Below are 23,846 nucleotides of genomic sequence, written 5' to 3' on the forward strand. Positions count from 1 at the left end.
AGGTGGGGTTGTTGTCGGTGCAGACCCGATGGGCTGAATGGCCTCCTTCTGCGCTGTAGGATTTCTATGCAAGTGGTCCATTTTCTAATTCCACCAACGCCCAATTTCTTCCCCTGTATGTTTCCACTCTGAGAGTCGGCCTGGCTCTGCCCAATCACTCTCAATGTCTTTCTGTTTGTGCGCAGATACTGAGCTGCTGTATCGCACCGTGGATGGAAATCTGGAGAGACTGAACGTTGAAACCATGGAAATGACACTTTTGATGACAAACCGGAAATTTGTAAGCATCTCTTTGATCTTTCACCCAGATATCGTGCCAGCAAAACGCGGCCCGCAGCGTGTTGTGAATGTCGGAATCGGCTGTAAACAAGTCGTTTGGAGATTTCACAAAAGTGCAATGAGTAATTGTTAAAGAAAGTGAGGCTTTGTTTTATAAGTGTGACATTTTGATGGATGATTAGTGAGCTTTTTTTTTACAGCAAGCACTAGTCTCAGTGCACCCTCGGCACTTGGTTTTGTTTTGCTTTCAATGATTATGAAGTTGAAGTGTAGGCGTTCAGGTGCACTTGAAGTGGGATTATTTCCTGCGTGCGGCAATTGTAGCAACACATTGAGAAAATAGGAACACTTATGCCCCACCTATGCATATTCTTAGAATGCCCCAATGTGCTTTAAATCTGTCGTGCAGGCAAGTGTTTTGTTTTATTCATTCGTGGAACATGGGCATCGCTGGCTGGCCAGCATTTATTGCCCATCCCTACATGCCTGAGGGCAGTTGAGAGTCAACCACATTGCTGTGGCTCTGGAGTCACATGTGGGCCAAACCAGGTAATATCGGCAGATTTCCTTCTCTAAAGGATTTGAGTGAACCAGATGGGTTTTCCCGACAATCAACAATGGTTTCATGGTCATCAGCAGATTCCAGATTTTTTTTTACAATTGAATTCAAATTCCACCATCTGCCGTGGATGGGATTCGAACCCAGGTCTTCAGAACATGAGCTGAGTTTCTGGATTAATAGCCTAGCGATGTTACCACTAGGCCATCACCTCCCCGACTAATGTTGATCAGGGCACTGGGATAGTTACCTGACCCTTTTCAAATACAGCCACAGGACCCTTTAAAGCTGTCAGAAGGGGCAGACTTAACGCCTGTCACATCTGAAAGATGGAACATCCAATAATGTGGGCCTCCAATCCAATAACATAGGTTGTAAAACCATTTGTGTCGCATGAATGCCCTGAAATCTATATCATCAGACAGAGAGAAATAACAAGCACTTAATTTCTCAGTACTGCAGTTTTTGTTTCAACATTTAAAGGGCTGGAGATTTAAATATCTCATCAGATCTCTTAACAGGTCCAATGGGCTTGAGATTTCCAATGAGGTTAGCCATTTTTGACACACATTCATGTCTACATCTGAAAACTGGATTTGAGATTGTGGGTAACCAGAACAAAGCGATAGGCAATATCCCTGTCAGCAGGAAATGCTGCAAATAAAGCCAAGTACTTGGGTTTTAAGACCAGCACAATAACCCAATATACCACCCATCTTTGTGACATGTAATCCTGATATCAGTATTTAACTTGGGAAGGATAGATGTGCTTCCTTCATCTTGAACTGTAGATAGAGCCATAGAGAATTACAGCAAAGAAAGAGGCCCTTCAGCCCATCGTGTCTGCACCAGCCATCAAGCACCTTTCTATTGCAATCCCATTTTCCAGCACTTGGCCCATGTCCTTGTATGCTTTGGTGTTTCAAGTATTTATCTAAATGCTTCTTAAATGGTACTACTTGCATATTTGGAAATTGCCCTCACCATCCCCCATCGGGTGTGAGTCAGAAGGTAGGGAGGTGTAAGGCGGAGAGCCCATTGCCATTCTGAATGCCACTGATTAAGAGCGGAGAAGGTTGAGGTTAGCCTTCACACCTATAGGACAATTGAGGGCCTGAAGTGGACAACTGATGGTCACTTGATGACCTCATTCTGATGTCACCATTATTCCACCATGTCGGGGTGGTATCCCAAATCATATGGGCAGGACGCCGTAGGAATAGCCAGGCAGCCTGCCTGTGGGTTTGGGTGGGTTCTCCTGATTAGGCACCCTGTCCCCATCAGCATTAATGGCTGCCCACAACCCCACCCCACCCAGCCCCCTGACATGTTGAAAATCCCCTATCCACCCTCCATACGGATCACACAGATCCCTGTTCTTGCTGGGGCCTGTCAGGCAGGCCTTGGCAAGCCCACCCCACTTAACTCTACCCTGGGCAACCGGAAGCAGTGCCACTGCTTCTTTCCTGCTGCCATCAGACCTTTCAGTGGTCCTATCATAAATTAAGCTGATCTTTCTCTACACCCCAGCCATGACTGTAACGCTATATTCTGCACCCTTTCAAAGAACAAAGAACAAAGAACAATACAGCACAGGAACAGGCCCTTCGGCCCTCCAAGCCCGCGCCGCTCCCCGGTCCAGGATTGAATCCTGAATCCAGGATCCCCGCCCAATTTTCCAGCCTATCTACATACCAATATCCTATCCACCGAGCTGTCCCTCACAGCTATGATGCTTTGTTCATTACAACCTATTAACTTACCCCCACCCCCCCATTCCAGACCATGTGATCTCCAGGGAGAGGCGAAAACCCAGAGTGAAAAACCCCAGGGCCAATATGGGGGAAAAAAAATCTGGGAAATTCCTCTCCGACCCCCTGAGGCGATCGAAACGAGTCCAGGAGATCACAATGGCCCCGATCGGAAAATGCTTCCCAACCCTAGTCATTTCCACTTCCACGAACACCATATGAATTCCCTGCCCCCGAGACAGGTTCCCAACTATCCGCAGTCTCACTCTGTACTGGCACCAGCAAGATGATCGTAGAATGAAGGCTTGAAACGAGAAACCAGGAACAATTAGCCCGCGCCGCTCCCTGGTCCAAACTAGACCACTCTTTTGTATCCCTCCATTCCCACTCCGTTCATATAGCTGTCTAGATAAGTCTTAAACGTTCCCAGTGTGTCCGCCTCCACCACCTTGCCCGGCAACACATTCCAGGCCCCCACGACCCTCTGTGTGAAATATGTCCTTCTGATATCTGTGTTAATCCTCCCCCCCTTCACCTTGAACCTATGACCCCTCGTGAACGTCACCACCGACCCGGGGAAAAGCTTTCCACCGTTCACCCTATCTATGCCTTTCATAATTTTATACACCTCTATTAAGTCTCCCCTCATCCTCCGTCTTTCCAAGGAGAACAACCCCAGTTTCCCCAATCTCTCCTCATAACCAAGCCCCTCCATACCAGGCAACATCCTGGTAAACCTCCTCTGTACTCTCTCCAAAGCCTGCACGTCCTTCTGGTAGTGTGGCGACCAGAACTGGACGCAGTATTCCAAATGCGGCCGAACCAACGTTCTATACATCTGCAACATCAGACCCCAACTTTTATACTCTATGCCCCGTCCTATAAAGGCAAGCATGCCATATGCCTTCTTCACCACCTTCTCCACCTGTGACGTCACCTTCAAAGATCTGTGGACTTGCACACCCAGGTCCCTCTGCGTCTCTACACCCTTTATGGTTCTTCCATTTATCGTGTAGCTCCTCCCTACATTATTCCCACCAAAATGCATCACTTCGCATTTATCAGGATTGAACTCCATCTGCCATTTCCTTGCCCAAATTTCCAGCCTATCTATATCCTTCTGTAGCCTCTGACAATGTTCCTCACTATCTGCAAGTCCTGCCAGTTTTGTGTCGTCCGCAAACTTACTGATCACCCCAGTTACTCCTTCTTCCAGATCATTTATATAAATCACAAACAGCAGAGGTCCCAATACAGAGCCCTGCGGTACACCACTAGTCACAGGCCTCCAGCCGGAAAAAGACCCTTCCACTACCACCCTCTGTCTTCTATGACCAAGCCAGTTCTCCACCCATCTAGCCACCTCCCCCTTTATCCCATGGGATCCAACCTTTTTCACTAGCCTACCATGAGGGACTTTGTCAAACGCTTTACTAAAGTCCATATAGACAACATCCACGGCCCTTCCTTCGTCAACCATTTTGGTCACTTCTTCAAAAAACACCACCAGGTTCGTGAGGCATGACCTCCCTCTCACAAAACCATGTTGACTATCGTTAATGAGTTTATTCCTTTCTAAATGCGCATACATCCTATCTTTAAGAATCTTCTCCAACAACTTCCCCACCACGGACGTCAAGCTCACCGGCCTATAATTACCCGGGTTATCCTTCCTACCCTTCTTAAATAACGGGACCACATTGGCTATCCTCCAATCCTCTGGGACCTCACCTGTGTCCAGTGTCCTTTCCTTCTCCCCTATGTACCGTATGTACGGTATGCTTTGTCTGTATAATGCATAAGAAACAATACTTTTCACTCTATACTAATACATGTGACAATAATAAATCAAATCAAATCAAATTAAATCATTGCTGGGTGTAAAGAGCTGCCGGCCTTTTGATTGGTCAACATTGCTTGGAGGAGGGCTCCTTGCTTGCAAAGCCCTGGAAACCCCGACAGCAGATTGCCCAACTGGCATTCAATCCCGTCGGAATTCCCAGAACTCTCTTCCACCTTCTTCCTTCGGGAAAAAGATACAAAAGTCTAAGGTCACGTACCAACCGACTCAAGAACAGCTTCTTCCCTGCTGCCGTCAGACTTTTGAATGGACCTACCTTATATTGAGCTGATATTTCTCTACACCCGAGCTATGACTGTAACACTACATTCTGCACTCTCTCATTTCCTTCTCCCCTCTGTACTCTATGAATGGTATGCTTTGTCTGTATAACACGCAAGAAACAATACCTTTCACTGTATGCCAATATGTGACAAGAAGTCAAATTAAATCAAATCAGAATGGCTACCACTCAGTTTGCCAATGGATTTCTGGACAAAGAACAGGGATCAGCGCCACACCCAGTACATTCACCCAACATGCGGATATTTTTTGTCGATTTACTTCGAGGATGCTGAAACCTTGCTGAGAAAGAGGTGGGAGGAATATAATGTACATCATTTTCCCATTTCTATTCTAATAATATCAGTGAGAATCAGGGCGAAGGGTTTAACCTCAGACACTCACAAATTTTGGGGCGTTATAATAACCAGTGTTTATTTCAAATTATTGCTGCATCCCAAAATTGTAAAGATAATCAAAGTTTAATGAGCTGGTCAATGCTGTTATTCGCAGATTTTCCAAAATCCTGAGAGTTAATTATTATAGATTTGTTCTAGATTTTTTATTAAGTACATCTTAATCATTTATAGCAGTGTCATCAAACTGTCATATTTTTATAGGTGGACAATTACAATATAGTGAAGGTAAAGCAAAAGTTGATGACCGGCACTTAAAGAGAAGTACTGCAGTTCAATCAGGAACTTCTACCAAAAGCACTATTCAAATTGAACTCACATTATTCTACTTCACTGTTTGCAATAAGTACTTTTATGGACAGCATAACAGACTTTGATCTGAATTCTCACACGGCAATATGGTTGTTCTTCAGAGCTAATGATTCTGATAATTGTGTAGTGATCAGGGTTCTGGTCATCTTGTGATGACTTCAATCAGGCCATTGAGGTTGGCCGATTAGAATATGAACTCCCTGATTAAGGAGTCAATTGATTGGCCAGTCAGGGAGTCTTTTCCTTGTCTTTAACCGAGAATGTCAGTTCCTCTGGCACTCCTGAAGGTAGACTGCTGACAGCTAGCACTCTGTGTACCACTGTTGGAATTGCAAATAAAGGGATTTTGGTGAAGGGACTTCTGCCTCCAAAGACTTATTCCACATGACTCAGTGTGGCCTGGGTGGGAACTTTTCTTTCACAAAGCGTTTTGTCATTGGATAGCTTTTTGCTGCACTGATTGGTTCACCTTTCAGTGCTCCGATTGGCCAATGGTTCAGAACTCTCTGATTGGATAATCAAAGGTTCTCGGTACTTGCTGAGGTCCACTTAAGGGCCTCAGCATGGTTCGCACTGCTGTCTCATAGCGTCAGGGACCCGGGTTCAATTCCAGCCCCGTGTGACTGTCCGTGTGGAGTTTGCACGTTCTCCCTGTGTCTGCGTGGGTTTCCTCCGGGTGCTTGAGTTTCCTCCCACACTCCAAAGATGTGCGGGTTAGGTGGATTGGTCATGCTAAATTGACCCTAGTGTCAGGGGGATTAGCAGTGTAAATATGTGGGGTTACGGGGATAGGGCCTGGGTGAGATTGTTGTCGGTGCAGACTCAACGGGCCAAATGACCTCCTTCTGTAGGGATTTTATGATTCAATGTCTCTTAAATGCCCTCTGAAATGGCTGAGCAAGTTGATGACCGGCACTTAAAGGGCAACGAGAGGTGGGCCCAGTGACTCCCCCACCCCTGAACAAATAAAAAAAGCCACCGCAAAATAAATCTCTGATTAAAACAATGGAAAGAGCAAGGCAGGCTTACTTTTCACATTGCTGGAGAATGGATGCAAGAATGTCCTTGAGAATTCAATACTGGAAGAACTTTGATAAGAAGTGAATTAATCAGTCAACTAATCAGTTTGGAGCTGTGACAGGGCCTTGTAGTTGGTCGGTTTTTGACATGTAGCAAAGTTGCGCTCAGCCTTCATTACAAAGTAAATGAATTGATAACGCACATTGAAATAAATAAATATGATCTTGATTGTTGTTACTGAGACATGGCTGCAAATGGCAAAGATTAGGCCCAGAATGACTTAGAGGAGGGGGCTGAAGGGTGGATCAGTAAATTTGCTGATGACACCAAGATTAGTGGAGTAGTGGATGAGGTGGAGGGCTGTTGTAGGCTGCAAAGAGACATAAATAGGATGCAAAGCTGGGCTGAAAAATGGCAAATGGAGTTTAACCCTGATAAATGTGAGGTGATTCATTTTGGTAGGACTAATTTAAAATGTGGATTACAGGGTCAAAGGTAGGGTTCTGAAGACTGTGGAGGAACAGAGAGATCTTGGGGTTCATTTCCACAGATCTCTAAAGATTGCCACTCAAGTGGATAGAGCTGTGAAGAAGGCCTAAAGTGTGTTAGCTTTGATTAACAGGGGGTTGGAGTTTAAGAGATGTGGGGTTATGCTGCAACTGTACAGGACCTTGGTGAGACCACATTTGGAACATTGTGTGCAGTTCTGGTCACCTCACTATAAGAAGGATGTGGAAACGCTGGAGAGAGTGCAGAGGAGATTTACCAGGATGCTGCCTGGTTTGGAGGGTAGGTCTTATGAGGAAAGGTTGAGGGAGCTAGGGCTGTTCTCTCTGGAGCGGAGGAGGCTGAGGGGAGACTTAATAGAAGTTTATAAAATGATGAAGGGGATAGATAGAGTGAACGTTCAAAGACTATTTCCTCGGGTGGATGGAGCTATTACAAGGGGGCATAACTATAGGGTTCGTGGTGGGAGATACAGGAAGGATATCAGAGGTAGGTTCTTTACGCAGAGAGTGGTTGGGGTGTGGAACGGACTGCCTGCAGTGATAGTGGAGTCAGACACTTTAGGAACATTTAAGCAGTTATTGGATAGGCACATGGAGCACACCAGGATGATAGGGAGTGGGATAGCTTGATCTTGGTTTCAGATAAAGCTCGGCACAACATCGTGGGCCGAAGGGCCTGTTCTGTGCTGTACTGTTCTATGTTCTAATATTGAGGCATATATGACACTCATGAAGAATAGGAAGCTATCCCATCCATGCACCATGGAAAGCATCCTTCCCAGATGTATCACAGCTTGGTATGGCTCCTGCTCTGACCAAGATCGCAAGAAACTACAAAGGGTTGTGAACATAGCCCAGTCCATTACCAAAACCAGCCTCCCATCCATTAACTCTGTCTAACTTCCTGCTGTCTCGGGAAAGCAGCCAGTATAATCAAGGACCCCACGCATCCCGGACATGCCCTCCTCCACCTTCTTCCGTCAGGAGATAGTCTGACATCATGTACCAACTGACTCAAGAACAGCTTCTTCCCTGCTGCCATCAGACTTTAGAATGGACCTACCTTATATTATGTGGATCTATCTCTACTCCTTAACTATGACTGTAACACTACATTCTGCATCCTTTCCTTTCCTTCTCCTTACTGTACTCTATGAATGGCATGCTTTGTCTGTATAGCGCACAAGAAACTATTCTTTTCATTGTACACCAATACATGTGACAATAATAAATCAACTCAAATCAAATGAAATCAGATTAAAAAGCTAGGTAAAGGTGGAGGGGGAGAATTGTTAATCCAGGACGGCATTGGTGAAAGAGTTAGAGATTACCTTGCTGCATGAGTTCAGGATGTAGAATCGGTTTGGGTGGAAGTGAGGAATAGTAGTGGAAGGAAGTCACCAGTGGGAGTGGTCTACAGGGCCCTGAACAGTAACCACAATGTAGGCCAAAGAATACAAGAACAAATATAGGGTGCATGTGATAAAAGGACAGTAATAATCATGGGTGTTTTTAATCTACCGAGAACTGAAGAAATCAGATTGTCGGTAATAGCCTGGATGAGGAGTTCATGGAATCAACAGCTCTTGAGATAGCTTCTCAGAGCAGCAAATTCTGGAACCAACCAGTGAACAGGCTAAAGCAGACTATATTAGACTCGGGCAGGGATTCTCTAGCTGTTCACGCTGGCGGGATTCTCTGGTCTCAGCGGTGGCACGTCCCCTGCCACGGATTTCCTAGTAACGAGGGGTGGCTTTAATGGGAATTCCCATTGACAACAGTGTGACCAGAGGATCCTGCCACCAGCAAACGCCACGCCAACTCCCACCGCCAAGAAAAATCATAGAATCATAGAACCTCTACAGTGCAGAAGGCGGCCATTCGGCCCATCAAGTCTGCACCGACCACAATCCCGCCCAGACCCTATTCCCGTAACCCCACATATTTACCCTACTAATCCCCTGACACCAAAGTCAATTTAGCATGGCCAACCAACCTAACCTGCACATCTTTCGACTGTGGGAGGAAACCGGAGCACCCGGAGAAAACCCACACAGACATGGGGAGAATATGTAAACTCCACACAGACAGTGACCTGAGGCAGGAATTGAATCCGGGTCCCTGGCGCTGTGAGGTAGCAATGCTAACCACTGTGCCACCATGCTGAGGGAAGGCCAGAGAATCCCACCCTTGGTATTAGGTAATGTGGCAGGATTAATTAATGACCTCACAGTGAAGTCACTGCTAGGTAGCAGCAACCACAATAGGGTTGAATTTTCCATCAGGTTTGAAATGGAGAAGAATGGGTCTAAGCCTAGTATTTTAAACTTAAATAATGGCAACTGTGTGAGCATGAAAACTGAGCTAGCTGTTGTGAACTGGGATACTAGGCTAGAGGATAGATCAATAGAGTGGCAGACATTTAAGGGTCTGTTATAAAATACTCAGAATAAGTATATTCCTTCTATTGAGGAGAAGTCTAAGGGGAAGACCCACCATCCGTGGTTAATGAAAGAAGTTAGGGAAGGCATCAAACTTAAGGAAAAAGCATAAAACTGCGTAAAGATGAGTGGTGGTCAGAATGTAGAGGACAGCAGAGAATGACTGAAAGGTTAAGCAGGAAAAAGAAATTAGAATTTGAGAGGAAGTTCGCAGCCAAAAATGAAAAAAATGGAGAGCGAGTTTCTACAGATATTTAAAAAGGAAAAGCGCAAGTAAAGTGAGTATTGGTCCTCTGGAGAGTGAAAATGGGAGTTAGTTGGAAATAAAAAAGGTAATGGCAGAAAAAATGAACAAATATTTTGCTTCTGTCTTAACTATAGAGGATACAAAAAACATTCCAGTAATAGCTATATATCGGGACGTGGAGGGATAAGAAGAACTTGAAATGACAATCACAAGGGAAGTGCTACTGGGCAAACTGATGGTGTTCCAGGCTGACAAGTCTCAATATTCTGATGAACTCCATTCTCGGGTGTTAAAAGAGGTGGTTGATGAGATAGTAGATGCGTGAGTGTTCATTTTCCAAAATTCCCTCCATTCCTTAACAGTACCATCAGACTGAAAAGTAGCAAATATAACTCCTCCATTCAAGAAGGGAGGGAGGCAGGGAATAGGTTAGCTTACCGACTGTTGTGAAGAAGGTGTTAGAATCAATCACTAAAGTAGTTATGACTGGACATTCAGAATAAACCCAAGGCAATTGGGATGAGTCAGCATGGTTTTGTGAATGGGAAATCATGTTTAACCAATTTATTGGAGTTCTTTAAAGGAGTAACATGTGTTGTGGATAAAGGTGAGCCTGCAGATAGATTTACCTGGATTGCCAGAAGGCATTTGATAAAGTGCCACATCAAAGGTTATTGTGGAAAATAAAAGCTCATGTTGTAATGGATAACATATTACATAAGAACATAAGAAATAGGAGCAGGAGTAGGCCATCTGGCCCTTCGAGCCTGCCCCGCCATTCAACAAGATCATGGCTGATCTGAAGCGAATCAGTTCCACTTACCCGCCTGCTCCCCATATCCCCTAATTCCCTTACCGATCAGAAAACTATCTACCCGTGATTTAAACATATTCAACGAGGAAGCCTCCACCACTTCAATGGGCAGAGAATTCCAGAGATTCACTACCCTCTGAGAGAAGAAGTTCCCCCTCAACTCTGTTCTGAACTGGCCCCCCCTTATTTTGAGGCTGTGCCCTCTAGTTCTGGTTTCCCTTCTAAGTGGAAAGAATCTCTCCACCTCTACCCTATCCAGCCCCTTCATTATCTTATATGTCTCTATAAGATCACCCCTCATCCTTCTAAACTCCAACGAGTACAGACCCAATCTGTTTAATCTCTCCTCATAAGCTACACCCCTCATCTCCGGTATCAACCTGGTGAACCTTCTCTGCACTCCCTCCAAGGCCAATATATCCTTTCGCAAATAAGGGGACCAAAACTGCACACAGTACTCCAGTTGCGGCCTCACCAGTGCCTTGTACAGTTGCAGCAAGACCTCCCTGCTTTTATATTCTATCCCCCTCGCGATAAAGGCCAACATTCCATTCGCCTTCTTGATCACCTGCTGCACCTGCAGACTGAGTTTTTGCGATTCGTGCACAAGGACCCCCAGGTCCCTCTGCACAGTCGCACGATGTAATTTTTCTCCATTTAAATAATATTCCAATTTACTATTATTTCTTCCAAAGTGGATAACCTCACATTTGCTAACGTTATATTCCATCTGCCAGATCCTCGCCCACTCGCTCAGCCTATCCAAATCTCTCATCCCAAATATTAGCATGAATAGAAGATTGACTGGCTGGCAGAAAACAGAGAATATGCACAAATGGGTATTTTTCTTATTGGCAGAATGTTACAAGTGGAATCCTATAAGGGTCTGTGCTGCGGCCTCAACGTTTTACAATTTGTATCAATGACTTAGATGAGGGGAGTGAAGGCATGGGAGCTAAATTTGAAGATGACACAAAGAACAACAAAGAACAGTACAGCACAGGAACAGGCCCTTCGGCCCTCCAAGTCTGCACCAATCATGATGCCTGCCTAAACTAAAACCATATGCACTTACGGAGTCTGTACCCTTCCATTCCCATCCTATTCATGCATTCATCTAGATACCCCTTAAATACCGCTATCGTACCTGCTCCCACCACCTCCCCGAGCAGCGCATTCCGGACATTCACCACCCTCTGTGTAAAAATCTTGCCTCGCACATCTCCTCTAAACTTTTCCCCACGCTCCTTAAACCTATGTCCCCTAGTACTTGACTTTTCTACCCGATGAAAGACCATCTGACCATCCACTCTGTCCATGCCACTCATAATCTTGTAAAGATAGGTCGGAAAGCAAAAACAAAAAATGCTGGAAAATCTCAGCTGGTCTGACAGCATCTATGGAGAGAGAATAGAGCCAATGTTTCGAGTCTGGATGACCCGTCGTCAGAGCTCAAAGCTAGGAAAGTATATTGCGAAGGGAACATAGGAGATTGCAGATGGATATAGATAGGTTGAATGAGTGGGAAAAAAATCTAGCAGTTGGAGAATAATGTGCAAAAATGTGATGTTGTTCACTTTGGCAGAAAGGGTTATAAAGCAGAATATTACTTTAACGGGGAACAATAGCAGAATTTGAAGATCTAGATGTTCTAATATGAGTCACAAACCATTAATATGCAGTTACAGCAAGTAATTAAGAAGGCTAATAGAAGGCTATCCTTTGTTATGAGGGGAATTAAACGCAGAAGTAAGGATGTTATGCTTCATTTCTACAGGGCATTGGTGAGACCACATCTTGAATACTTTGTGCAGTTTTGATCCCCTTATTTAAGGAAGGTCGTAAATGCATCGGAGTGAGCTTTACTGGATTTATACCTGGAATAAGCAGTTTGTCTTATGAGGAAAGGTTGGACAGACTGGGCTTGTTTCTTCTCGGGGTTGGAAGAGTGAAGGGTGACTTGAGTGAAGTATGTAAGACCCTGAGTGGTCTTGACAAAGCAGATGTGGAAAGGCTGTGTCCTCTTGTGGGTGAATCCAGAACTAGGGAACACTGTTTTAAACTTAGGGGTCATCCTTTTAAGACAGAGATGAGAATAATTTTTTTTCTTTCTGAGTACCTTTGGAACATTCTGCCTCAGAAGGTGCCATTGAATATTTTCAAGGCGGAGGTAGATGGATTCTTGTCAGGCAAGGGAATCGAAGGTCATTGGGGTAGGTGGGAATGTGAAATTCGAAACACAAACTGATCAGCCATGATCTTACTGAATGGCATAGCAGTTTCAAAGGGCTGAATGGCCTACTTCTGCCCCATTTTGTATGTTTGTATATAGATCAATATCAGCAGGGATAAAGTATTGAAGAAATTTAAGAGACTAAAATCTGAAAAGTCCTCTGGGCCTGATGCCGTACATGCTCGGGTTCCAAAGACATAGTGGACCTGCAAGCGGCAATTTTTCAAAATTCCTTAGAGTCAGAAACGGTCCCAATAGATTAGAAATTGACAAATGTTGCACTGCTTTTCAAAAAAGGAGAGACAACAGTGAAATGCAGGCCAGTTAAGCTAACATCAGTTGTTGGGAAAATGCTAGAATGTATTATTAAGGAAGTTTTAACAATGCCCTTAGAAAATCATAGCATGATTAGAACAAGTCAATATGGTTATACTCAAGGGAAATCCTGTTCGACACATTTAGTAAAGGTTTTTCAGGTGGTAAATAGTAGGGAAGATAAAGGGAAGCTATGGATGTAGTATACCTGGATTTCCAAAAGGCGTTTGATAAGGTGCCACACAAAAGATTAATAGGCAAAATAAGGGTTTGTGGAGTTGGGGGTGATATATTATCATGGATAGACCATTGGTTAATGGACAGAAAAAAGAGAGTTGATATAAACTGGGCTTTTACAAGTAGCCAGGCAGTGAACAGTGGAGTGCCACAATGTTGTGCCTCAGCTATTTACAATTTATATTAATGGCTGAGATAAAGAGACAGAATAATGTATGAAAGATGGCAAATGATAGCAATCTGGGTGGAATGGTAAGCTATGGGGAGGACACAAAGAAATTGCAATGAGATATGGACAGGTTAAGTGAGTGGGTAACAAGATGGCAGATGGAATATTCTATAGGGAAGTGTGAAGTTATTCACTTTGGTCATATGAATAGAAAATAATATTCTTTAGAAGGTGAGAAACGTATAAGTGTTGGTGTTCAAAGAGACTTTGTGGTTGTATAAGGAATGCAGAAAGTTAGATGCAGCAAACAATTAGAAAGGCAAATGGTATGTTGGCCTTTATTGCAAGTTATTTATTGCGAATGCTGAGGACATTTCCAACTAAGAAGAACAGTACAGTACAGCACAGGAAACAGGCCCTTCTGCCCTCCAAGCCTGTGCCGCTCCTTGGTCCAACTAGACCAATCGTTTGTATCCCTCCATTCCCAAGCTGCTCATGTGACTATCCAGGTAAGTCTTAAACGATGTCAGCATGCCTGCCTCCACCACCCTACTTGGCAGCGCATTCCAGGCCCCCACCACCCTCTGTGTAAAAAACGTCCCTCTGATGTCTGAGTTATACTTCGCCCCTCTCAGCTTGAGCCCGTGACCCCTCGTGATCGTCACCTCCGACCTGGGAAAAAGCTTCCCACTGTTCACCCTATCTATACCCTTCATAATCTTGTATACCTCTATTAGATCTCCCCTCATTCTCCGTCTTTCCAAGGAGAACAACCCCAGTCTACCCAATCTCTCCTCATAGCTAAGACCCTCCATACCAGGCAACATCCTGGTAAACCTTCTCTGCACTCTCTCCAATGCCTCCACGTCCTTCTGGTAGTGCAGCGACCAGAACTGGACGCAGTACTCCAAATGTGGCCTAACCAGCGTTCTATACAGCTGCATCATCAGACTCCAGCTTTTATACTCTATACCCTGTCCTATAAAGGTAAGCATACCATATGCCTTCTTAACCACCTTCTCCACCTGTGTTGCCACCTTCAAGGATTTGTGGACTTGCACACCTAGGTCCCTCTGTGTTTCTATACTCCTGATGACTCTGCCATTTATTGTATAACTCCTCCCTACATTATTTCTTCCAAAATGCATCACTTCGCATTTATCCGGATTAAACTCCATCTGCCACCTCTCCGCCCAATTTTCCAGCCTATCTATATCCTGCTAGAAGAGTGAGTTAGCAAGAGAGGACAAAGAAAATGGGGAAACTCTTGGGTTGGATGGTGAATGTGTGCAATATGAACATGTGTCCACTGTCTAGTCCTCGCTAAGTATGGCATTCTGAACCAATTTTCTGTCTCAGACCTCACTGAGGATGCAAATATCAGCTGACAGCTTTCCCATTGCAGAGGGAAAGCTTTTGAAAATGCTGTAATAAAGGTCAAGGGGCAGGGTTTTCCGATGCACCACTCATCCACCAGGGCATGTTTTGTAGCGGAGGAGAGGGCCCACCAATGGCTGGCAGTGGGATTGGAAGATCCTGCCATTGTCAACAAGGTTTCCCGTTGTGTGCACATTCCACCATTGTTGGCCGGACTGGAAAATCCTGCCCGGGATTACGAAATCAAAATTGAAATGGGATAGCAACAGGAACAACAACAACAAAAAAGAGAATTTAGGGGTGCGATTCCGTCGGCAAAATATTAGGGCAACAAGGTAGCACAGTGGTTAGCACTGCTGCCTCACAGTGCCAGGAACCCGGGTTCAATTCTGGCTTGGGTCACTGTCTGTGTGGAGTTTGCACGTTCTCTCCATGTCTGCGTGGGTTTCCTCCCACAGTCTGAAAGACGTGTTGGTTATGTGCATTAGCCATGCTAAATTCTCCCTCAGTGTACCCGAACAGGCGCCGGACTGTGGCAACAATGGAATTTTGACAGTAACTTCATTGCAGTGTGAATGTAAGTCTACTTGTAACGCTAATAAATCAGTTTTACTTCATCAGACAGCATGGAGTACCTGACCGAGCAGAAATAATGAGAGGATCATAGAAGGGGCAGAATTCTTTGAGCATCTTTGAAGTGTAAATCTGAAGCCACTGGGAACAGCATGACCCACCTTGTTTCCAGTTAATTGAGAGAAAGGAGAAAGTTTCATGGTGAAGTATGGATGACTAAATATCCATTAATAATGGAGCATTTGAGTTTGGTAAGAAGACAGGGGCAGATGGATTCTATCGAAGCTTTTGGGAAAGAGTGGAGAAGTGCAGAGCCTGTGGCATAAATTTGTCACAGTTCATTAAACACACAGATAGTTCAAAACCTCCTGAAAATAAAATAGTCTCAATACAGAATATAAAGAAGAACAAAGATCTTGAAGCCTGTTACAGTGGATGGAAAAACACTGCAATGTTGGGAGTGTGGATCAGGAAGGATTTTCGGCTCAATTTAAACACCTCCATGAAACGTGACATTTCTTTTGACAGTGTTTGGTTGCACTGGCTCTGGCCACAAAGAAATGCCATGTTTTGGTTTGCCATGATCATGCCTGTAATGAATAGGATCTAGGGCAGCAGAATGCCACAGCTGCCTCACAGCTCCAGGGACCCAGATTCAATTCCGGCCTCGGGTGACTGTTAGTGTGGAATTTGTACGTTCTCCCCGTGTCTGTGTGGGTTTCCTCCGGGTGCTCCGGTTTCCCCCCACACTCCAAAGATGTGTGGGTTAGGTGGATTGGTCATGCTAAATCCCCTCTCACTCTTCTAAACTCCAATGAATATGATATCAACTGACTTATTCTCTCCTCAAATGACAGACCTACCATCCCAGAAATCAGCCAGGTAAACCTTCTCTGCTCCCCCTCTATAGCAAGAACATCTTTCCTCAGATAAGGACCCCAAAGCTGCACACAATACTCCGGGTGTGTCCTCCTCACCAACACCCTGCACAATTGCAGCAAAACATCCCCATTCCCATACTCAAATCCTCTCGCTATGAAGGCCAACATACCATTTGCCGCCTTTGCTGTCTGCTATACCTGCGCGCTTACTTTCAGCGACTGATCCACGCAGGCACCAAGGTCACGCTGAAGAGATTGAGAGTGGTCTGAATGTTGCTGGCAGTGTGGGCCGCAGTGGGACAATTCTCATCATATTCTAAGTGGTGGGTATGCTGAAGGGACGGACACCTGAGTCTTTCGAGACTGAAAAGCTTCCTGGCGAAACAAAACTCAATTCTGACCCCTTGTGGAAGTCAGTGGTAAGTGAGTTCCATCACCAGGCTGAGGTAAATAGTGAAGTGAATTGGTGCAGTCACACACAGCCTCGCTTGATACCTGTCTGGATATAAAAGCATCCAGTCTAAAATCCATTGTAAAGCATGAAGTGATCCTGTCATGCTGGAGCGATTATAACAAATGTAGCTGAATAGCAGAGTCTCTGGTGAACTTTTCAAAGGGCCTCAATGCTGGTGGAGTCAATGGCCTTTGACAGGCCAATAAAGGCAATGTTGAGCTTTTTGCATTATCCCAGACATCATTCTTGGATCTGTCATTCCTCTGGATGGCTGGAAACCACATAGGCTCCCTGGAAGAATGTCTTCACTGAGGGATAGGAGGCAATTCAGGAGGATTTATGTGAGAATCTTCCTCACAGTGGACAGGAAGGTAAACGCCTCTATAATTCCCACAAATCGGTTTGTCGGAAAGTGAAATAATGGTGGCACTGGGGAAGTAATGAGGTACGACCCCATCTTCCCAGTTTTTTATAAAGGAAGTCTGAGGGCTTGAGCAAGAGTTTATGACAACCAACTTCATATATCTCTGCAGGAATGTTGCTGTCCAAAGCACAATCCTTGTTGTTCTTCATCTGTTGGACAGCTTTGGGTGTCTCAGCAAGTGTTGGCAGCTTAAGCAAATTTGATTTCTTAATCGATTGAAGGATTGTCTTGACGGTTTTGCCTGATAGCTTTGGCCCCAGTGGTGCTCCTTCCAGTGGCCCTGGATGGCTGCCTCTTCACCTTTTACAGATGCACCATAGAAAAGATTCTTTCTGGTTGTATCACAGCTTGGTCTGGCTCCTGCTCTGCCCAAGACCGCAAGGACCTACAAAAGGTTGTGAATGTAGCCCAGTCCATCACGCAAACCAGCCTCCTATCCATTGACTCTGTCTACACTTCCCTCTGTCTCAGAAGAGCAGCCAGCATAATTAAGGACCCCACACACCCCGGACATTCTCTCTTCCACCTTTTTCTGTCAGGAAAAAGATACAAGAGTCTGACGTCACGTACCAACCGACTCAAGAACAGCTTCTTCCCTGCTGCTGTCAGACTTTTGAATGGACTTACCTTACAATTAAGTTCATTTTTCTCCACACCCCGGCTATGACTGTAACACTCCATTCTGCACTCTCTCGTTTCTTTCTCTATGAATGGTATGTTTTGTCTGTATAGCGCGCAAGAAACAATACTTTTCACTGTATACCAATATGTGACAATAATAAATCAAATCAAATCAAATCATCATGGAGAAGTGTATTGCCATGGGGAGAGGGGAGGGACCCTTATCTTTTTATTCCATAGATGGTCCTGGAGGCCTGGAACAAACTGTGCGTACCATGCAGCTCCGTGTAGTGTTAGATTTAATTGGCCTTCTCTGCCCGCTAGATATTCTTGATGAAAGGTCTCATTCTCTGAATTTCAGATTTGAATAGTTAGTACTCTTCTTGTTTCTGCTGTGACGTAGAGTGACTGTGACGTGGAATGAAGGCTTGGTGTTTCTGATCGGGAAGGTTGGGTATTTCTTCATCATCCTCATTGAACCAGATTTGGTGCCAGTGAGGTTTAAACCCGATGTCTCATGGTTCGCAGATTTGATCTTGTCTCAAAAGCCTTACCAACTGGGGCATGTCCAGCCCGTCTCGTTTCCCCCACCGCCCCCCCATCCCAGCAGGCAACCTCCTCCCCCACCCCCCACCCCCATCCCCTCCCTGATGTCCAGCCCCGATTGCTGGCCTGCCGAATGCAGAGTGGCAGCGGGACCCCCACCCCCACCGAACTCCCCCAGAGGCCCCGTCCCTATAGACCCTGCCCCCTCTGGCCCTACCCCTTGGTACTGCCCAATGCCCAGTGGGCAATGCCAAGGTGCCCCCTTTGGCATTGCGGCTTTGCCCGTTGGGCAGTGCTGGGGACACAGGATTGTACTGCCACGTTGGCAATGCTCTGGGGGAGGCATCTCTCCTTTACCCCCGACCCTCTGGGGAGCCTCCAAGGCCCCCCTTCACTCCAGCGGGGTTGGGCCCAGGAGCTGTTGTAAACCCCACTGGAGTGAACCACTCCTGGTGGGGTGGGGGGGCGCAGGGGGGATGCGGGCAGGAAGGCTAACAGGCCCGGAGACTTCAGTCCCGGGCCCGCTAACGATATTTAAATGTCCATTGACATAATTTATTCAATGCCGGAAATCCAGTGGGCGGAAACATGTGGAGGCTGTGGCGCCCAGCGGGATGCCCGCTACATGGCCTCTGCTTGAGCAGTGCAGCGGGCTGGGAGAATCGCCCCCAACATTTCACTGTAAACCAGTACACGTGACAATAATGAATCAAATCAAATCAAATCAAAATCCGTGCCCTTGGTGAGGAGGAGGAGGGTGCCCATAACATCTGATTTTCCCATTCCTTCTTGTCCGGGGGTGTCCCTCCAGAGGGTGTGTCCAATTTTAGCAATACAATCTCCCAGACGAACCAATTTGTCTTGTTCTGGGGTGGTTGCCAGTACACAATCCAGATCTGTAATATAGAACTCTGGTTTCATTCTGGAGACTGAGTGTTGTAAGATAAACAGTGATTGTGATCTGTTGGCTGTCACTAAGCAGAGGGTGTTAGGTCATGAGGAGTTTGTTAAGCCAATTGGAAGTTCTGTCAGCATATCTGCGATTCCATTTTTTAAAAATGTGGACCAGGTTGCTGTGGCCCAGGAACCTGGAATAATGCATTTTGGAAGGTCCAATGCATGTAGGAATTATACAGTAAATGGTAGAACCCTTAGGAGTATTGACAGGCAGAGGGATCTGGGCGTACATATCCACCGATCACTGAAAGTGGCAACGCATCTGAATAAGGTAGTCAAGAAGACATATGGCATGCCTGCCTTCATCGGGGCATTGAGTATAAAAATTGGCAGGTCATGCTGCAACTGTACAGAACCTTAGTTCGGTCTCATTTAGAATATTGTGTACAATTCTGGTCGCCACACTACCAGAAGGATGTGGGTGCTTTGGAGAGGGTACAGAAGAGGGTTACCAGGATGTTGCCTGGAGGGCATTAGCTATGAGGGGAGGTTGGTTAAATTTGGTTTGTTCTCGTTGGAATGACGGAGGTTGAGGGGTGACCTGATAGAGGTTTACAAGATTATGAGTGGCATGGACAGAGTGGATAGTCAGATGCTCTTTCCTCGGGTAGAAGAGTCAAGTAATAGGGGACAAAGGTTTAAGGTGCATGGGGAAAAGTTTAGAGGAGATGTGCGAGGCAAGATTTTTACACAGAAGGTGGTGAATGCCTGGAACATGCTGCCCGGGAAAGTGGTGGGAGCAGGTACAATAGCATTCTAAGGTATAATAGGCATTTAAGGGGCAACTAGATGAATACATGAATAGGATGGGAATGGAAGGATATGGACTCCGTAAGTGCATACGGTTTTAGTTTAGGCAGGCATCATGATCGGCGCAGGCTTGGAGGGCCGAAAGGCCTGTTCCTGTGCCGAACGTTTCTTTGTTCTTTGTATATCGTCCAAGCCTCTGTCTACATCAACAGGGACAAAGTAGAAATGGTTGGGGGCTTGAGGTTTTTCAGTGTCCAGATCCACAACAACCTGTCCTGGTCCTTCGGCACTGACACTATCGTTAAGAAAACCCACCAGTGCCTCTACTTTCTCAGAAGACTAAGGAAGTTTGGCATGTCCGCTTTGACTCTCGCCAATATTTACAGATGCACCATAGAAAGCATACTTTCTGGTTGGATCACAGCTTGGTATGGCTCCTGCTCTGCCTAAGACTGAAAGAAACTACAAAGGCTTGTGAATGAAGCCCAGTCCATTATTCAAACCAGCCTCCCATCCATTTACTCCATCGACACTTCCCAAAAAAGCAGCCAACATAATTAAGGACCCCATGCACCCCGAACATATTGTCTTCCAGCCTCTTCCATCGGGGAAAGCGATACAAAAGTCTGAGGTCACGTACCAACCGACTCAAGAACAGCTTCTTCCCTGCTGCTGTCAGACTTGAATGGACCTACCTCGCACTAAGTTGATCTTTCTCTACACCCTAGCTATGACTGTAACACTACATTCTGCACTCTCTCCTTTCCTTCTCTATAAACGGTATGCTTTGTATAGCACGCAAGAAACAATACTTTTCACTGTATGCTAATACATGAGACAATAATAAATCAAATCAAATCAAAGGAAGACCTCCCAACAGAATAGTGTTCCACGGGCAGGATGTGTGGGAAGGTCGACTGGTGCACCTATTCTTCATCATCAGCACCTATTGCCAGAGAGAAAGCAGGAACCATAGCTAAGGTTGACGTCATTAAAGTTCAATATTATTGGTATGGTAGTTGCTTTGCATAAGAGATTAATTGAGTGGTCCCATCATTAACATTGATGTTAACATCATTAGGGTGGCACATTGGCACAGTGGTTAGCACTGCTGCCTCACAGCGCCAGGGACCCGGGTTCGATTCTCAGCTTGAGTCACTGTCTGTGCGGAGTCTGTACGTTCTCCCCGTGTCTGCATGGGTTTCCTCCAGGTGCTCCGGTTTCCTTCCACAGTCCGAAAGATGTGCTGGTTAAGTGAATTGGCCATGCTAAATTCTCCCGCGGTGTGCCCGAACAGGCACCGGAGTGTGGCAACCAGGAGATTTTCACAGTAACTTCATTGCAGTGTTAATGTAACCCTACTTGTGACATGAATAAATAAACTTTAACAATGTATGGGCATTTGGGAGAAAACAAATGCCATCTTTGCTGGTCTTTGAGTGAAGTCTTTTTAAGAATCAACAAAGACACTAAAGAAAAACTCCAAAAGGGTTCAGAGGGCAGAAGAGCGATTGTGAAAGGGTCAAAGGCTGAGTGACTCCTTACAAAGGAAACTTCCTCATTTTATTTGCAGTCAAGAGGCCTAGCCCCTGGATGATGACTCACTGGACACTGTAATCTCTTCCATTGGTGCAAGCAGAGATATGCCCGTCCAAGTGCTGGAGGTTCACTTTTTATGACCAGCTAACTGACCCTCCAAACCACAGCAGGGTCAGCCTTCAGCGGGCAGACCCCAACACTTGTGCTGGGTGGGGGAGAAGTGGGAGGGGGTTGCTGTTGATAGTAAAGTTTGTGATGAGGACCAAAGATACTGGATTTGGTCGACCAAATGTTTAAATGGAGGAATTTGCAGCGCAACCACGACTCGCTATCAGGTGAGTATTAGAGTGATGGAGAAGCAGGGCTGATTTGATTTGATTTGATTTATTATTGTCACATGTATTAACATACAGTGAAACGTATTATTTCTTGCGCGCTATACAGACAAAACATATTGTTCATAGAGAAGGAAATGAGAGAGTGCAGAATGTGGTGTTACAATCACAGCTAGGGTGTAGAGAATGATCAACTTAATGCAAGGTAAGTCCATTCAAAAGTCTGACAGCAGCAGGGAAGAAGCTGTTCTTGAGTCGGTTGGTACGTGACCTCAGACTTTTGTATCTTTTTCCCGAAGGAAGAAGGTGGAAGAGAGTGCGTGGGGTCCTTGATTATGCTGGCTGCTTTGCCGAGGCAGCGGGAAGTGTAGATGGAGTCAATGGATGGGAGGCTGGTTTGTGTGATGGATTGGGCTACATTCACGACCTTTTGTAGTTCCTTGCAGTCTTGGGCAGAGCAGGAGCCATACCAAGCTGTGATACAACCAGAAAGAATGCTTTCTATGGTGCATCTGTAAAAGTTGGTGAGAGTTGTAGCTGACGTGCCAAATTTCTTCAGTCTTCTGAGAAAGTAGAGGCATTGGTGGGCTTTCTTAACTATAGTGTTGGCATGGGGGGACCAAGACAGGTTTTTGGTGATCTAGACACCTAAAAACCTGAAGCTCTCGACCCTCTCTACTTCGTCCCCATTGATGTACACAGGGGCATGTTCTCCTTTATGCTGGGTATTGTTAATATAAGGCACGGCGACACAGTGGTTATCTAAAAGCCCCTTAAATGTTCGTATCGTATCTGCCTCCACCACCATCCCTGGCAACGAGTTCCAGGCACCTACCGTTCTCTGTGTTAAAAAAACTTACCCCTCACATCTCCTTTGAACTTTTTCCCTCTCACATTAAGTGCATGCCCCCTAGTATTACACATTTCAACTTTGGGAAAAAGATTCTGACTGTCAACCCTATCTATGCCTCTTATAATTTTATAGACTTCTGTCAAGTCTCCCCTCATCCTCCGCTGCTCCAGAGGAAGCAACCCTAGTTTGTCCAGCCTCTCCTTATAACTCATACCCTCTAATCCAGGCAGCATCCTGGTAAACCTCTTCTGCACCCTCTCCAAAGCCTCCACATCCTTCCTGTAAAGTGGCGACCACAATACTCTAACTGCGGCTTAACCAAAGTTTGATAAAGCTGCAACGTGACAACCTGACTCCTGTACTCAATGCCCTGATCACTAAAGGCAAGCTTGCCATATGCCTTCCTTACCACCCTATCTAATTGTGTGGCCACTTTCAGGGGGTTATAGACTTAAATCCCAAGATCCCTCTGTGCCTCAATGCTGGTCAGGATCCTAACATTAACCCGTAACATTTGATCTCCCAAAGTGCAGTATATCACCCTTTCCCAGATTAAACTCCATCTGCCATTTCTCATCCCATATCTGCAACTGATCCATATCCCGCTGTACTCTTTGACAATCTTCTACACTGTCCACAACTCCACCTATCTTTATCTTGTCTACAATCGTACTAACCCACCCATCCATGTTTTCATCCAAGTCATATATATATAAATCACAAATAGCAGAAGTCCCAGTACGGATCCCTGCGGAACACCATTAGTCACGGACCTCCAACCCTGCCATCACTACTCTCTGACTTCTATGGGCAAGCCAATTCTGAGTCCAAGTGGCCAGGTCACCATGGATCACATGGTGCATCTTAGTCTTCTGGATGAGCCTTCCATGAGGGACCTTGCCTTACAAAACTCCATGTCAACAACATCCACTGTTCTGCTCTCATCGATCGCCTTCATCACCTCCTCGAACAAAATCAATCAAGTTAGTAAGACATGACCTCCTCCGCACAAAGCCATGCTGACTCACCCTAAGTAGACCATGCTTTTCCAAATGCGTGTAAATCCTATCCCTAAGAATCCTCTCCAATAGCTTTCCAACCACCGATGTGAG

The 23,846-nt window shown here is 45.5% G+C and overlaps 1 protein-coding gene across 1 annotated transcript in view; it reads left to right on the forward strand.

The window, feature by feature from the left end:
• The first annotated feature begins 228 nt into the window (after positions 1 to 228).
• The window catches only part of dpp6a (dipeptidyl-peptidase 6a), a 343,110-nt gene continuing 319,492 nt past the window's right edge, over positions 229 to 23,846 (forward strand). The window contains exon 1 of the mRNA XM_078232219.1: positions 229 to 280. Coding sequence (XP_078088345.1) covers positions 245 to 280 — 36 coding nt within the window. The 5' untranslated portion in view covers positions 229 to 244. The remainder of the gene's footprint in view (positions 281 to 23,846) is intronic.

The sequence above is a fragment of the Mustelus asterias genome, chromosome 2, assembly GCF_964213995.1.
Source record: "Mustelus asterias chromosome 2, sMusAst1.hap1.1, whole genome shotgun sequence".
NCBI lineage: Eukaryota > Metazoa > Chordata > Chondrichthyes > Carcharhiniformes > Triakidae > Mustelus > Mustelus asterias.